The sequence below is a fragment of the Aotus nancymaae genome, unplaced genomic scaffold (genome assembly GCF_030222135.1).
Source record: "Aotus nancymaae isolate 86718 unplaced genomic scaffold, 86718_ANA_hifiasm-v0.15.2.pri h1tg000007l, whole genome shotgun sequence".
NCBI classification, from domain to species: domain Eukaryota; kingdom Metazoa; phylum Chordata; class Mammalia; order Primates; family Aotidae; genus Aotus; species Aotus nancymaae.
This window is the reverse complement of record NW_026988418.1, coordinates 5,012,199-5,027,349: the sequence shown is the minus strand read 5'-3', so window position 1 is coordinate 5,027,349 and position 15,151 is coordinate 5,012,199. Positions and strand designations below refer to the sequence as shown.

Here is a 15,151-nt window from a genome sequence, read left to right as displayed (position 1 = left end):
CCCAGGAAGCTGAGCCTGCCCAGCTTGCAGCCAATGCTAGGAGGAGGCATACACGTGGGGCTCCACACGGACCAACTTTGTACCTCCACTCGGGGGCAAGGATCCCCATACTTCCATGGCATCCCTGGGGCACTGACTAGACAAGGAGAGGCTGCAAAGCCAGAGGGACCTCCCAGAATGAGCCTCCTGGCAATTACTTAAATCAAGCGCGTGGTCACAGCTGTGTCAGATTGTAAGTTCTCATAGGCTGTGGCAATAGTTTGCAGTTTGGCCTTGAAACACTGGCTGGAGCGCAGGTTAGCGAGGGGGTAAAAAGCAGTGGGTGATGTCCCTCGTGGACACTTTCAGAACCCAGGCCGGAGAGAAATACTAACCTCAGAATAATCTACCCCTTGGAAACTCACCCCTGAATAACCCACAGGCACTTCCCTCCTGCACCAGCCACGGCACCATCCAGAGTTCACCTAGCAGCGTCTGCATCTTCTATCTCATCGGGCCCCTCTGCAGCTTCGAGGCACAGTCGAGGCAGGATTTGTTATCCATTTTATAGATTAGGCAACTGAGGCTTAGAGAGCTCAGACCCACTCGGAATGGATTGCGGAGCAGAGATGGGAGCCCAGGCCTCCTGTCCCTAACTGCCCTGCAGTTCCCAGAACCCACTTTGCCTTCTGCTGTCAACATCCCACATGGCCACAGTCCTCAGAAACACTGGCGTTCAGGTCACCCAACACTGATGTGGGAGCGGGTGAGGAAAGAATTGCAGGCTTGGCCATGTGGAGCCTGCGCCTGTGGTTCTGGTTGATTCCCTGGTTAACCTTTGAGGGGCCTCGGCCAGGTGAGGCACTGAGTCTGGGCTGCCCAAGCTGTGCATGAGTCCCAGTAACTCTGTCTTCTCTCTTGTGTGTGTGTGTATTTCTCTGCATGTGTACTTCCGTCACACAGAAGAAGAGTGTGATTTCTCCTCCGAGGCCGTTGATCTCCAACCCAGAACTAAAGGGGAGAAGAGGCTGGAACGGAGCCACCCCCCAGCATCCAGCGTGGCATCTCTCGTGCCAGGACCAGGGATGACTGGGCCATGGACACATGTGTCTCCAACCTTCAACCATTCGCGTAGCACACAGGGGACTCGTGGGGGCCACCTGCCACTGCCAGCTGAAACAATACAATGGCAATACTGACAACCTTCATGACGTTTTCCCGACAGACATTCCGGCAGAAAGTGCTGGTGCGTTTTCTGTCTGCAAAGTAGAGGGCCATGCCTAACCAGTAGAATAGCTCAGGCCCTGATGACCTGCTCCGAGTCCACTCACAGCCAGTGACACTTGCAAAAAACTCCCAAAGCCGTCTTGGGTGTGGCTTCCACAGCTCTTGACCAATGTGGCCAAAGCTGGACACCTCCTCGGGACACTGGGATTATTCGTAAATGCAGCCTGCCCTGACTCTCCCTGAATAGCATCTGAAGTCTCTGTGAAGGTCATGGATCCTGAACAAAGTGTCAAGGGCACCAAGAAGGCTGAGGGAAGTCCCCGGAAGCGGCTGACCAAGGGAGAGGCCATTCAGACCAGTGTTCCTTCCAGCATCCCATACCCAGGCAGCGGCGCAGCTGCCACCCAAGAGAGCCCCGCCCAAGAGCTCCTAGCCCCGCAGCCCTTCCCGGGCCCCTCATCAGTTCTTAGGGAAGGCTCTCAGGAGAAAACGGGCCAGCCGCAGAAACCCCCCAAAAGGCCCCCCATTGAAGCATCCGTCCACATCTCACAGCTTCCGCAGCACCCTCTGACACCAGCATTCATGTCGCCCGGCAAACCTGAGCATCTCTTGGAGGGGTCCACGTGGCAATTGGTTGACCCCATGAGACCTGGACCATCTGGCTCCTTTGTGGCCCCTGGGCTCCATCCTCAGAGCCAGCTCCTTCCTTCCCACGCTTCCATCATTCCTCCCGAGGACCTTCCTGGCGTCCCCAAGGTCTTTGTGCCTCGTCCCTCCCAGGTCTCCTTGAAGCCCACAGAAGAGGCACACAAGAAGGAGAGGAAGCCCCAGAAGCCGGGCAAGTACATCTGCCAGTACTGCAGCCGGCCCTGCGCCAAGCCCAGCGTGCTCCAGAAGCACATTCGCTCACACACGGGGGAGCGGCCCTACCCCTGTGGCCCCTGTGGCTTCTCCTTCAAGACCAAGAGTAATCTCTACAAGCACAGGAAGTCCCATGCCCACCGCATCAAAGCAGGCCTCGCCTCAGGCATGGGTGGTGAGATGTACCCACCAGGGCTGGAGATGGAGCGGATCCCTGGGGAAGAGTTTGAGGAGCCCACTGAGGGAGAAAGCACAGATTCCGAAGAGGAGACTAGTGCCACCACCAGTCACCCTGCAGAGCTCTCCCCGAGACCCAAGCAGCCCCTTCTCTCCAGCGGGCTGTACAGCTCTGGGAGCCACAGTTCTAGCCACGAACGCTGCTCCTTGTCCCAGTCCAGCACAACCCAGTCACTCGAGGACCCCCCTCCATTTGTGGAACCCTCCTCTGAGCACCCCCTGAGCCATAAACCCGAAGACACCCACACAATTAAGCAGAAGCTGGCCCTCCGCTTAAGCGAGAGGAAGAAGGTGATCGATGAGCAGGCATTTCTGAGCCCAGGCAGCAAAGGGAGTACTGAGTCTGGGTATTTCTCCCGCTCCGAGAGTGCAGAGCAGCAGGTCAGCCCCCCAAACACCAATGCCAAGTCCTACGCAGAGATCATCTTCGGCAAGTGTGGGCGCATAGGGCAGCGGACTGCCATGCTGACAGCCACCTCCACCCAGCCCCTCCTGCCCCTGTCCACCGAAGACAAGCCCAGCCTGGTGCCTTTGTCTGTACCCCGGACGCAGGTGATCGAGCACATCACGAAGCTCATCACCATCAACGAAGCCGTGGTGGACACCAGCGAGATTGACAGCGTGAAGCCGAGGCGGAGCTCTCTGTCCAGGCGCAGCAGCATGGAGTCCCCGAAATCCAGCCTCTACCGGGAGCCCCTGTCATCCCACAGCGAGAAAACCAAGCCCGAACAATCACTGCTGAGCCTCCAGCACCCGCCCAGTACCGCCCCCCCTGTGCCTCTCCTGAGAAGCCACTCAATGCCTTCTGCTGCCTGCACTATCAGCACCCCTCACCACCCCTTCCGAGGTAGCTACTCCTTCGATGACCATATCACCGACTCCGAAGCCCTGAGCCGCAGCAGTCACGTGTTTACCTCCCACCCCCGGATGCTGAAGCGCCAGCCGGCAATCGAATTACCTTTGGGAGGGGAGTACAGTTCCGAGGAGCCTGGACCAAGCAGCAAAGACACAGCCTCCAAGCCCTCGGACGAGCTGGAACCCAAGGAAAGCGAACTTACCAAAAAGACCAAGAAGGGTTTGAAAACAAAAGGGGTGATCTATGAATGTAACATATGTGGTGCTCGGTACAAGAAAAGGGATAACTACGAAGCCCACAAAAAATACTACTGCTCAGAGCTTCAGATTGCAAAGCCCATCTCTGCAGGCACCCACATATCTCCAGAAGCTGAAAAGAGTCAGACTGAGCATGAGCCGTGGTCCCAGATGATGCATTACAAACTGGGGACCACCCTGGAACTCACTCCACTGCGGAAGAGGAGGAAAGAGAAGAGCCTTGGGGATGAGGAAGAGCCACCTGCCTTTGAGTCCACAAAAAGTCAGTTTGGCAGCCCCGGGCCATCCGATGCTGCTCGGAACCTTCCCCTGGAGTCCACCAAGTCACCAGCAGAACCAAGTAAATCAGTGCCCTCCTTGGAGGGACCCATGGGCTTCCAGCCAAGGACTCCCAAGCCAGGGTCTGGTTCAGAATCAGGGAAGGAGAGGAGAACAACGTCCAAAGAAATCTCTGTCATCCAGCATACCAGCTCCTTTGAGAAATCTGACTCTCTCGAGCAGCCGAGTGGTTTGGAAGGGGAAGACAAACCTCTGGCCCAGTTCCCATCACCCCCGCCTGCCCCACATGGACGTTCAGCTCACTCTCTGCAGCCCAAGTTGGTCCGCCAGCCCAACATTCAGGTTCCTGAGATCCTAGTAACTGAGGAGCCCGACAGGCCGGACACAGAGCCAGAGCCACCTCCTAAGGAACCTGAGAAGACTGAGGAGTTCCAGTGGCCCCAGCGCAGCCAGACACTTGCCCAACTCCCGGCTGAGAAGCTGCCACCCAAAAAGAAGAGGCTGCGCCTCGCAGAGATGGCTCAGTCATCAGGGGAGTCCAGCTTTGAGTCCTCCGTGCCTCTGTCTCGCAGCCCGAGCCAGGAAAGCAGTGTCTCTCTAAGCGGGTCCAGCCGCTCAGCCTCATTTGAGAGGGATGACCATGGGAAAGCTGAGGCCCCTGGTCCCTCATCTGACACGCGCCCCAAACCCCTGGGCACCCACATGTTGACTGTCCCCAGCCACCACCCGCATGCCCGAGAGATGCGGAGGTCAGCCTCAGAACAGAGCCCCAATGTTTCCCATTCTGCCCACATGACCGAGACACGCAGCAAATCCTTCGACTATGGCAGCTTGTCCTTGACAGGCCCTTCTGCTCCAGCCTCAGTGGCTTTACCTGCACGGGTGGCCCCGCCAGAAAGAAGAAAGTGCTTCTTGGTGAGACAGGCCTCTCTGAGCAGGCCTCCAGAATCTGAGCTGGAGGCTGCGCCCAAGGGAAGACAGGAGAGTGAAGAACCACAGCCCTCATCCAGTAAACCCTCCACCAAAAGCTCCTTGTCCCAGATTTCCCCCACGGCCACTTCGCATGGTGGGCCCCCGGGAAGCAAGGGCTCAGGGCAGGACAGGCCCCCGCTGGGGCCCACTGCGCCCTACACAGAAGCACTGCAGGTATTTCACCACCCCGTTGCCCAGACACCCCTGCATGAGAAGCCGTACCTGCCACCACCCGTCTCCCTTTTCTCCTTCCAGCACCTCTTGCAGCATGAGCCAGGACAGTCTCCAGAATTCTTCTCCACCCAGGCCATGTCCAGCCTCCTGTCCTCACCGTACTCCATGCCCCCACTTCCTCCCTCCTTATTTCAAGCCCCACCGCTTCCTCTCCAGCCTACTGTTCTGCACCCAGGCCAACTCCATCTCCCCCAGCACATGCCTCACCCAGCCAACATCCCCTTCCGTCAGCCCCCTTCCTTCCTCCCCATGCCATACCCGTCCTCCTCAGCACTCTCTTCTGGGTTTTTCCTGCCTCTGCAATCCCAGTTTGCACTTCAGCTCCCTGGTGATGTGGAAAGCCATCTGCCCCAGATCAAAACCAGCCTGGCCCCATTGGCTACAGGAAGTGCTGGCCTCTCCCCCAGCACAGAGTACAGCAGTGACATCCGGCTGCCCCCTGTGGCTCCCTCAGCCAGCTCCTCAGCACCTACGTCAGCCCCTCCACTGGCCCTACCCGCCTGTCCAGACACCATGGTGTCCCTTGTTGTGCCCGTCCGTGTTCAGACCAACATGCCATCCTATGGGAGCGCGATGTACACCACCCTTTCCCAGATCTTGGTCACCCAGTCCCAAGGCAGCTCAGCAACTGCGGCACTTCCCAAGTTTGAGGAACCCCCATCCAAAGGGACGACTGTGTGTGGTGCAGATGTGCATGAGGTAGGGCCCAGACCTTCTGGACCAAGTGAAGAGCAAAGCAGAGCTTTCCTGACTCCATACCTGAGAGTGCCTGTGACATTACCTGAAAGAAAAGGCACTTCCCTGTCATCAGAGAGTGTCTTGAGCCTAGAGGGGAGTTCATCAACAGCAGGGGGAAGCAAACGTGTCCTTTCACCAGCTGGCAGCCTTGAACTTGCCATGGAAACCCAGCAGCAAAAAAGAGTGAAGGAGGAGGAGGCTTCCAAGGCAGATGAAAAACTTGAGCTGGTAAAACCATGCAGTGTGGTGCTTACCAGCACCGAGGATGGGAAGAGGCCAGAGAAATCCCACTTAGGCAACCAGGGCCAGGGCAGGAGGGAGCTAGAAATGCTGTCCAGCCTGTCCTCGGATCCATCGGACCCAAAGGAAATTCCTCCCCTCCCTCACCCTACATTGCCCCATGGGACAGCCCCAGGCTCAGAAGCTTTGAAGGAATATGCCCAGCCATCTGGCAAACCTCACCGAAGAGGGTTGCCTCCACTGAGTGTGAAGAAAGAAGATTCCAAGGAACAACCTGACCTCCCCTCCCTGGCACCTCCCAGCTCTCTGTCAGAAACGTCCTCCAGACCAGCCAAGTCACAAGAAGGTACAGACTCAAAGAAGGTACTGCAGTTCCCCAGCCTCCACACAACCACTAATGTCAGTTGGTGCTATTTAAATTACATTAAGCCAAATCACATCCAGCATGCAGATAGGAGGTCCTCTGTTTACGCTGGTTGGTGCATAAGTTTGTACAACCCCAACCTTCCGGGGGTTTCCACTAAAGCTGCTTTGTCCCTCCTGAGGTCTAAGCAGAAAGTGAGCAAAGAGACATACACCATGGCCACAGCTCCGCATCCTGAGGCAGGAAGGCTTGTGCCATCCAGCTCCCGCAAGCCCCGCATGACAGAGGTAAGTTAAGCCTTGTTTTTTTTCATCACTGATTTGTAGAAGTCCTTGCTGAGCTTTTAAAGCCACAGTGTCCTCAGGTTCCATTTGCAGAACTGGAGCCAGATGAGTAGTCCAATTTCCTCTCTGGAAGCTGAGAGTGGTCACCTTACAAGGAAACCTGTTTATTGAGTTTTTTTGTCAGTGTGTCCCTTGTATCATTGGAATAGATACATTTCAATAAAGTTAGCTGTAAAATGATCCTGCTCTCCCATGAACTTCTGTTGTAAAATCAAAGATACAGTCTCAGTAAGAAAAAAAGAAATTTTCCAAAAGACTGAGTTGGAAAACTTGGCTGGCAGGAATGCCTGTACCAATTCCTTCATTATATGGATCTCCTTTGTCTTGTTAGCCTTTTCCTGCTTTTCTTAATTCCTGCATCTGCTATTTCCATTCTCTAGTACCACTTGAAATCTTCCCATTTCCAATATTCTAGAATTTGGCACAAACAACTCCTGAAATATTCCTTTCTCTTTTTCTGGGATTAAGGCAGCAAATGGAGCTGAGCTGCAGTATCCCTCCTTACCAGTGGATGGCATCACTACTCACAGTTTGACCTATATGTTCTATGTGGTACCACCAGGCCCTCAAGAAAGGCTCCTGTTTACTCCTTCATTGCCTTTGACCTGAGGCTACATCAGGAGCTATAAAACGAACTGGTCCCCTTCAAGCTCAGCAAGTTTGAAATTCAGTAATTTCAAACCTTCAGACAAAAGCCACCACCATACCCTGACAAGGCCAGCCTAGGGATTTGGGTTATGCTGAGTTGGCATTTGTGAAATAATAACTGGTCTTGTTTATTGAGCAGCCTCATGGTGACAGGCACTGTGCTGAGCCCTTGAATCTAGTCACTGCTCACTTCTGCCTCTGAAGTAACATAACCATCTCCCTTCTATAGCTAGGGAACTGAGGATCAGAGGCTGAGAAAAGTCAAGGTCATCTGGCAAATGTTGGACAAACCCAGAATTTGAACCCAGACCTATCTGACTCAAAAGAGTCTTTTTCTTCTTTTAATTGAGGAGAGAAAATCTTAAAAGATGACTGCAAATTTAAAAGTGTTCATTAGTGTGTCTTCAGACCAGAAGCTCTGACCAAATCAGGTCTAAATTCCCTAAACTAAGTACCAAGTACTATGCTAAATGTTACTTTTCTCCTCACAACCACCTTGACAGTTAGGGTGCAATATCACCATTTCATAGATGAGGAGACCAAAACACAGAGAGGTTAAGTAACTTTCACAAGGCCACACAGTAAATGGCAGAGCTTAGATTCAGAACTAGATTTTACTCCAATGCCCTTTTGAATTATCTAAGCTACCTCTAGTTTTCAATGACTGAAAATGTTATAGGCCATTTAAGGGAAAGGCAGTGTTATTTTGGCCTAGTTGGATTTGGCAATTATTTATTTATAATGCTCCTAAAACCTGCAAACCTTTTCTTGGAATATTCTGTTTGGTTCACTGGCATGTTTCCTTCCAGAATTGCACCAATCTGGTTCATTAATATAAACACATTGTCTATGGCTTAAGGCCTTTCTACAACTACACCTCTCTCTGGTGTCTGCTTGCATACCTACAGAGACAGGAACTCACCATTTCATGACACAACCCAGTCCATCTTTGGACGGTGCTCTAAGAAGGTTCTTTAATGTACTGGGCTGACATGTGTCAGATTGTGGCTCCCATTCTCTGTTAGTAGTTCTGAAAAGGTCCTTAGGTCTATCTTAGTATTTCGAAGCTCTTCCAAACCATCTTCGCACAGGTCTAGGCCACCCTATGATGTTTTAGTTTGCTCATAGATTTTTTTCCATGTATAAGCCCTGGAGAAACCCCAACTTGTTAAGAGCCCACTTTGTAGCCACATTCTTTCCTTTTTCCTCCTTGGGAATCATTTTGACAACACAGCACTGTCACAAAGGGATTAAGAACAAGGACTCATATGCCAAGTTCCCCAAGTTTGAATCCCACTACCTTACCTGCTAGCTATGTGACCTTGGACCAATAACTTAACCTCTCTGAGCCGTGGTTTCTTTCTCTGAAAATAGGGATAACAATAAGACTTAGCTCATAGGACTGTGGAGATAATGAAATGAGTTGAGACATGCGATGTGATTAGAACAGTGCATGGCACACTGGCACTCAGTATTTTTAGCTATACTTATTCGTATTGTTGTCATCAAAAGATAAAATGGATCCCTGGCCCCTGCTCGATTTCAACACTGTGTTTCCCGGGAAAGTGATGCACTGCCGCCCAAATCAGCCTCCTCCAGCGTAGCCCAGACATCACAGCAGGCTGCGAGGGAGAAGCAGTCCATTTGCCTGTGGGAGGCCCCTTGGCCATTCCATGGTCAGTCTAGATCACAGGCCGGAGTGGAGTGGAAATGGCAGGCTCTGGAAACCCAAGGGTATTGCAGAAAACTACTGCCTTCTGCCAAAGCGGCAGTCCAGAGTATTGCTCAGTTTCCACTCCCCTCCTCCAATTCCGAAGAGATTATTTGGTGGTCACTGAGTCATAGAAGTTGACCCTGGAATGGATCTTCAAGATGGTCTAAATCCCCTCAGACTCTGAGGCCCAGAGAGGTGAAGTCATCCACCGAAGGGCAGCTCAGTGTGCCACAGCCTGTCTGGTGCTGGAACTCAGATTCCACAATTCCCAGCCAGGCACCTTTCTATCTGGCCCTATGCTGTCCTTGTCGGGGACTGTCTGGTGGTGGCTGGCACAGAGGACTGTCGTTCTTAGATTGTCCCAGCCTCAGGAAATGTGGTTGCTTCATTCACTGGCTGGAAACAGTGTGGTTTTTCATGACCTTCATGACAGTGGCATGAAGTAGGAGGAAATTCTCACTCCAGCCCCCACCCTGCACAGCACTGCTGCTCCCTAGGCGAGAGTGCGCCCATCCCTGACAACACTGGAGCATTTAGAGGACATGTTCTTGGGATAGTGGAAGATGTCCAGGAAGCACAAGGCCAGTGCCAGCACTCCCCTTAAGCCGGCTCTCATCACTGAGGCGTAGCACTGTAAAGAGCATAGGTTCTGCAGGACTAGCAGCCCAGAGCCTGCACAGCCTCTCTGTGCTGGAGTTGGGGCATGCTGCTGGTCAGGGCCTTCAGCCCAGCTCCTAGCCTTTGGTACTAGCTCAGGAGGACCAAGATCCTGGAAGCAAGAGACCTGTGCTCTGCTCCCAAACTCTGCCCTTAACTTGCTGGGTGACCTTAGCTTTCTGATCTATAAACAGGACTGGGCCAGCTTATCTCCAAAGGCAGAGTGGAGCCTTTGTTTATGTGCTCAACATTATTTAAGCATCTTCTCTGAGACAGGCCCTGTTTGGGAGGCTGGGGGTCCAAGGAGACCAAGATGAGGACCTGTCCCCAGGATCTCCCAGACTAGTGTGAAAGACAGAGAACAAACAGGTCTTACAGGAGGCTAACCTGAAAGAGACAGAGTTCCAGCTGTGACACCAACTAACGGCATGGCCTTGGATTAGGGACTTCTCTCTGGGTATCAGTTTCCTTAATTCTGTAAAGTGGGGCTAATAGCACCTCTTCATGGAGGAATGTGAAGATTGCATATGTGTACTTGTGCAGTGTCATGTAAGGCATGATTATTAGCATTACATCCATGGCTGAGGATGAACATTTGACCAGCAATGATTTTGTTATTCCTGCGGTGGGCCAGGTTCACCTCCCTTCGCTGGTTTCCCCGGAAGGCCAGAAAGATCTAGCTAGAGTGGAGAAGGAAGAAGAGAGGAGAGGGGAGCCGGAAGAGGATGCTCCTGCCTCCCAGAGAGGGGAGCCAGCGAGGATCAAAATCTTCGAAGGAGGGTAAGACTCATGTTTGGTTTTCATTTTCTGCTTCCCGTGGAATAAGAGCCGGTGCCCATCAGTGTTCACGGGTGGCAGCGGCTCAGTTGGCAAGGGCTCTGCCCACAGGTGCCCTGTGGTCCCAGCGATGCCTTTCAGCAGACATCACCTTCCTGGGACTCTCAGGCCCCGCTGTTTAAGAACGCCGTGGGACTTCTTGGTGTGGTTGGGTGATGCTGGGTATTTGTTGAGGATCTGGAGGGGTCTGGGTCTTTCTCCAGCCCTTCATTTTCTCAGATCCCTGCCAGGTTTCTAGTCCTCGCATTGGAGTTGCCATCCCAGTATCCCAGCAAATGTCCAGACTCCTGTCTCTCTTGACATGTATTCCCAAAAAGTCACCTCTGTACTGCCCAATGGCCATCTTGGCATGTCTGGCTTCCTACGGGGCACTCGGGCTCAGCCGAATAGACTGCAGGGCTGATTGCACACTGTATGCACCAGGTGTTTACACTGGTCCCCATCCTGACTGGCTGGGGCCCGGGGCTCATTGGTTGGTGAATATTGAATCTCATTCCTAGTTATTCACCTCTGATGCTTGACTTTGGGAACCCGACAGTCTAAACGTTTCAGAGCTCACAGCTTTGGAGACTGTCTGGGTTCTGGAGGGTGCCTTGTTTCAGATGTGCTTTGTGGAAGTTTTGTGCCAGCTGTGTTTTGTGTGGCCACATGTTGCTTCCTGGGATTTGGGTGTCTGTGAGCAGGTCCCGTGGCGTCTGTCTCAGGGTCCTGTGTCTGTGTCCCTGGTGTAATCAGGGTGGCCCGGTCCTGCACAACCCTGAAGGACAACAAACGTGGAAGAAAATGTGTTTCCCAAGGAGGACAGACCTCATGAGCCGGCGCCAACACGGACTGTCACTGGGGACCTCTGATCCTCCAGCACCTGCAAGCTCCTAACTCACAGGGTCAGCATGAGAGGCACGGGAATCCTTTGTAAGGCTGGGGGACAGCAGAGACCGCCGCCCTCCCCAGGGCCACCAGTTGGCATCTTCTGGTGGCACTGACCAGCAAGGGCTCTCAGGAGAGGGGGTGCTTGGAAATGTGTGGAGCAGGATGGTCAGTGATGGGAAGGGGGCCAGGGGTAGCAAATGCCCCTAAAATACCATAGCGGCTGCGCTCAGAAACCCTGGACCAAAGGTCTTTGTAAATGCCAACCCTCTTTCCGTGTGGGGACGGATGCTGTTCCTTTCCTGCTATTTGGTTAGAGCGCCCTCGTGTGTCTCTGTGTTCTCATGCCACTGGGTCCCTTAGAGGCCACACAGAGGCTGGATTGCAGGATCAATGAAGTGCCTGCTCACGTGACTGACTCTCTTCCTTCTTGCTTGAGAGGCTGTCTGTGGGCTCTGAGGGCTGCTGAGTGTTTCATAGTGTCCCAGGAGCTTGCCCCAGCAGCATTCCATGTGCACCCGAGGAGGTTCCCATCTTCCCTGAGAGGCAGGTCCTCTGAGCCCCCAGAAGGGCAGCTTGCAGGAGTCACTCCCCATCCACTTCTCTGCTGGATGTCTCTACCTACACAATCTGGATTGACTGAAGGTGGCGGGGTTGGGGGGAAGATCACCCCCAAGTCCCCTTCTCTTCTTCCTCCAGCTGGCATGGGTCCTGTTCCCTTTCCACCTACCTTCCAGGTCTTCACTTAGTCCCACCTGCTCTGCTTCAGAATCCTCATCTCAGTTGAGTTCTGTCATCTCTGCCCCATTACCTAGCCCCCAGCTCTCCAGCCCTCAGTTTCCATATTTGTAAAAGGGGGAGAATGACATGTGGGATTTTCAGAGGACCCTGCGAGACTCCATGTAAAGGCTACAGTTCATAGCTGCTCAAAAAATTGACATTGGTGCATTTTACCACTAGTATATCCATTTCATCAATCTCCCTCCAGGACAGTCCCCTCTGTTCTGTCGGCTATGGGAGGCATCCTCTCTCTTTCAACTTGTCACATGCAATTTGAGCATGTACGGAACTGATTACAGTGTCACATCCTTTCCTCCCCCAGCCTGGCTGTCTCAAGCTGCGACCGTGCTGCCCACCCTTGCGTCTGGCGATTCTTCTACATTCATGGTTCCCTTGGGGCTGGCATCACCCCTCAGAGTATTTGGAAATGGTGAAGGAGGGAGAGGGCATTTTGATTGGCACATAACTTAGGACACTTCTGGCATTTCAGGGATGGGGCCAGGGATGCCCCTGCGCAGAATCACTGGACACACCCCTCTGCAGTTCCACAGTTTTGCCTTAGATTCAGTTCTTCCTTTTATTTATTTCTTTCTTTTTTAGTACAATGAACATACGTATTTCACTCCTATACACATTTGAGAAGGGTCTGCAATAGAGAGGAAGAAGGAAAAAATGGTTCCACCCAGAAGCTTCTGCTCACATTTAAGTAGCCAGAGCAAGTCACATGGCCACACTCAGCCTACCTCCATGGGAGCAGGGAAGGGCATTCCTACCTTGTGCTTGAGAGAACCTGAAATATTTGGTATTTATAGTGCTTGTGACTACTCCCGTTGGTTTAACATACATCTGCAACTTGTTATGTTTACGCAACAGTGATTTTGACATGCGTCCATGCTGATACATGTAGACCTGGTTCATCATGATGAATCAGTAAGCCAGACACAAAAGAGTAGATGCTGTATGAGTCCAACATCTGTGAGTCTTTTTATCTCTAATTAAACTCACCTTTCTTTCTTGATCTCCATTTCAGCAACTGATCAATGTATGAATTCATCAAGGAGGAGGATCTATTTAATCAGTGTCTTTTGGGTGCTCTGTGCCAGAAAATGCAATGGCCCATGGGGGTTAACTGTCATCCTGCCCTCAAAGTGCTTGGGGACTACACCAAGGTGGCAACACAAGACCCAGTGCTAAGGTGGGGCTGGCCAGGGCTGAGAAGCTCACAGCAAGGGAAGGATGCCTTGGGGATGGAGTAGCCAGAGAGGGCTTCCCAGAGGGGGTGGGGCCAGGCCCGGAAGGGCGGGTGAGACCCAGACAGATGGGGAGGAAGTGTACACTGCCCAACAGTCTACCTGCTACAGGTGTGATGGCAGCTTCTGTACCTGATCAGTGAGACTCACTTTTTCTTACCTTGAGCATTCTCCTTTGCTGGCATCACCCATCTCCTTAGCTTTGAGCATCATCCTTGTGCTGACATTGCTACATCTGGGTCTCCAGCCAGGACCTCACCCCTGAACTGTAGACACTGGTTTTGATGCCTCCTGGGCATTTTTGCCTAGGAAACTCACAACACCTCAAACTTAGCATGTGCAAACCAAGCCTTTCACTTCCCACCAACAGCATCTCCTTCCACACCCAGAGCTCAGGTGACACACCCAGGCCTTCACACTTAGAACCTTAACATTGTCTTGGGCGCCTTCTTTCCTTTCCAGTTAGCCCCCAGTTCTGGCATCTGCATGAAGTAGTCGGTGACTTGGAGTGGTCTCTACTCCCTCTGCCACTGCTCTGGCCACCCTATCTCCAGACCTCCAGTGTTGGTGCCATTGAGCATCATTAAACATGATCCTGCCTGTGTCATGCTTTTCTCCAGAGCTGTCTGTGGCTGCTGTCCAGTTTAAACTCAGCCTGTGAGTGCTGGCCTCAGAATCTCTGACCTGCTCCTGCCATCCTTCACTTTTTGCTGCCTGCTGGGCCCTGCCGTTGCCAAATCCTACCCAGCCTTCAAAGGCCAGCACTCAGCCCCACTCCTCTAACGAGCCTTCTAAATCTCTCCACACTCTAGTTCTGTGCGTTACTTTTGTCATAACCCTGACACTAAGATCCATTTTTGTCTCCTCCCAAGTCCCTTCTTGACTTGGGTCCTTGGGTCATGCTTTGCACACGCAACGCATGTCTCTATTTACTGCACTAGTTTCCTGGCACATGGCCCCCTCTGCATTCCCCATCACTTCCGCACCCGAACAAAGCCCGCATTTTCTGGGCAGCCTCTGGGAGTGCCCATCAGTGATGTGCTGGCTCTCTCACCCAGCACCCATACATTTGCCTTGGTTGTTTAGAATGGGTTTTTGTTAAGCAGTGTTGTTTTCACACACACAACGTTATATTGTTCTTTGAGGGTAATGACTATATTGTCCTAACTCAAGTTCACTTGTTGCAAGGAAAGCTGGGAATTCAGCGTAATGGGCTTACATGGAAGAGGAAGAGACGAATTGATAGGAACCACCTGGCTGACCAAGCCCAGTTGGCTGGTTTGTTGTTGGGGCTTAGGTCTTAAGGGAATGATAAGTTCAGATGGTGAGATCCCAGGAGTCCACACCAGACCCTGCCTGCTGCAGGACTCAGCTGCTGCACCTCCTATGGGAGGTCCTTGGCTCCCATCCCACCTCACCTAACCCAGTACCTCACTCCAGCCATTGCCACTCTCCTGGACCATTCAAATTAGCACACTCAGACATAAGGTTTCCACCTTAAAAACACTGATCAAAGGGCCATATTGCCAGATTTCTCTGTTTCCTTTGAAGGAAAACACCATAAGGAGTTGACCGTGTTGCTCACCTCTGGATCTTTCGTCCCAGCTTCTCTCAGACCTATTCAAGGTGGTCCTTTGGGCTCCTGACACCTCAGAAGCTGCTCTTATCAAGGTCAATGGTGACCCTCACCTTGTACAAGTCAGTGGTCAGTTCTCACTTCTATTCTTTCCTGACCTGTCGGCAGCATTTGACACGCTCAGTCTCTGGCTCATCCATGCAGGACTTTGTCCTCTTGGATTCCTGTACGCTG

The 15,151-nt window shown here is 52.5% G+C and overlaps 1 protein-coding gene across 2 annotated transcripts in view; it reads left to right on the top strand.

The window, feature by feature from the left end:
• HIVEP3 (HIVEP zinc finger 3) overlaps positions 1–15,151 on the top strand; it is a 404,917-nt gene that overhangs the window by 334,323 nt on the left and 55,443 nt on the right. For both annotated transcript variants that reach the window (XM_012434700.2, XM_021673366.2), the window contains exons 4-5: positions 943–6,531; positions 10,242–10,387. In XM_012434700.2, coding sequence (XP_012290123.2) covers positions 1,477–6,531; positions 10,242–10,387 — 5,201 coding nt within the window. In that variant the 5' untranslated portion in view covers positions 943–1,476. The remainder of the gene's footprint in view (positions 1–942; positions 6,532–10,241; positions 10,388–15,151) is intronic.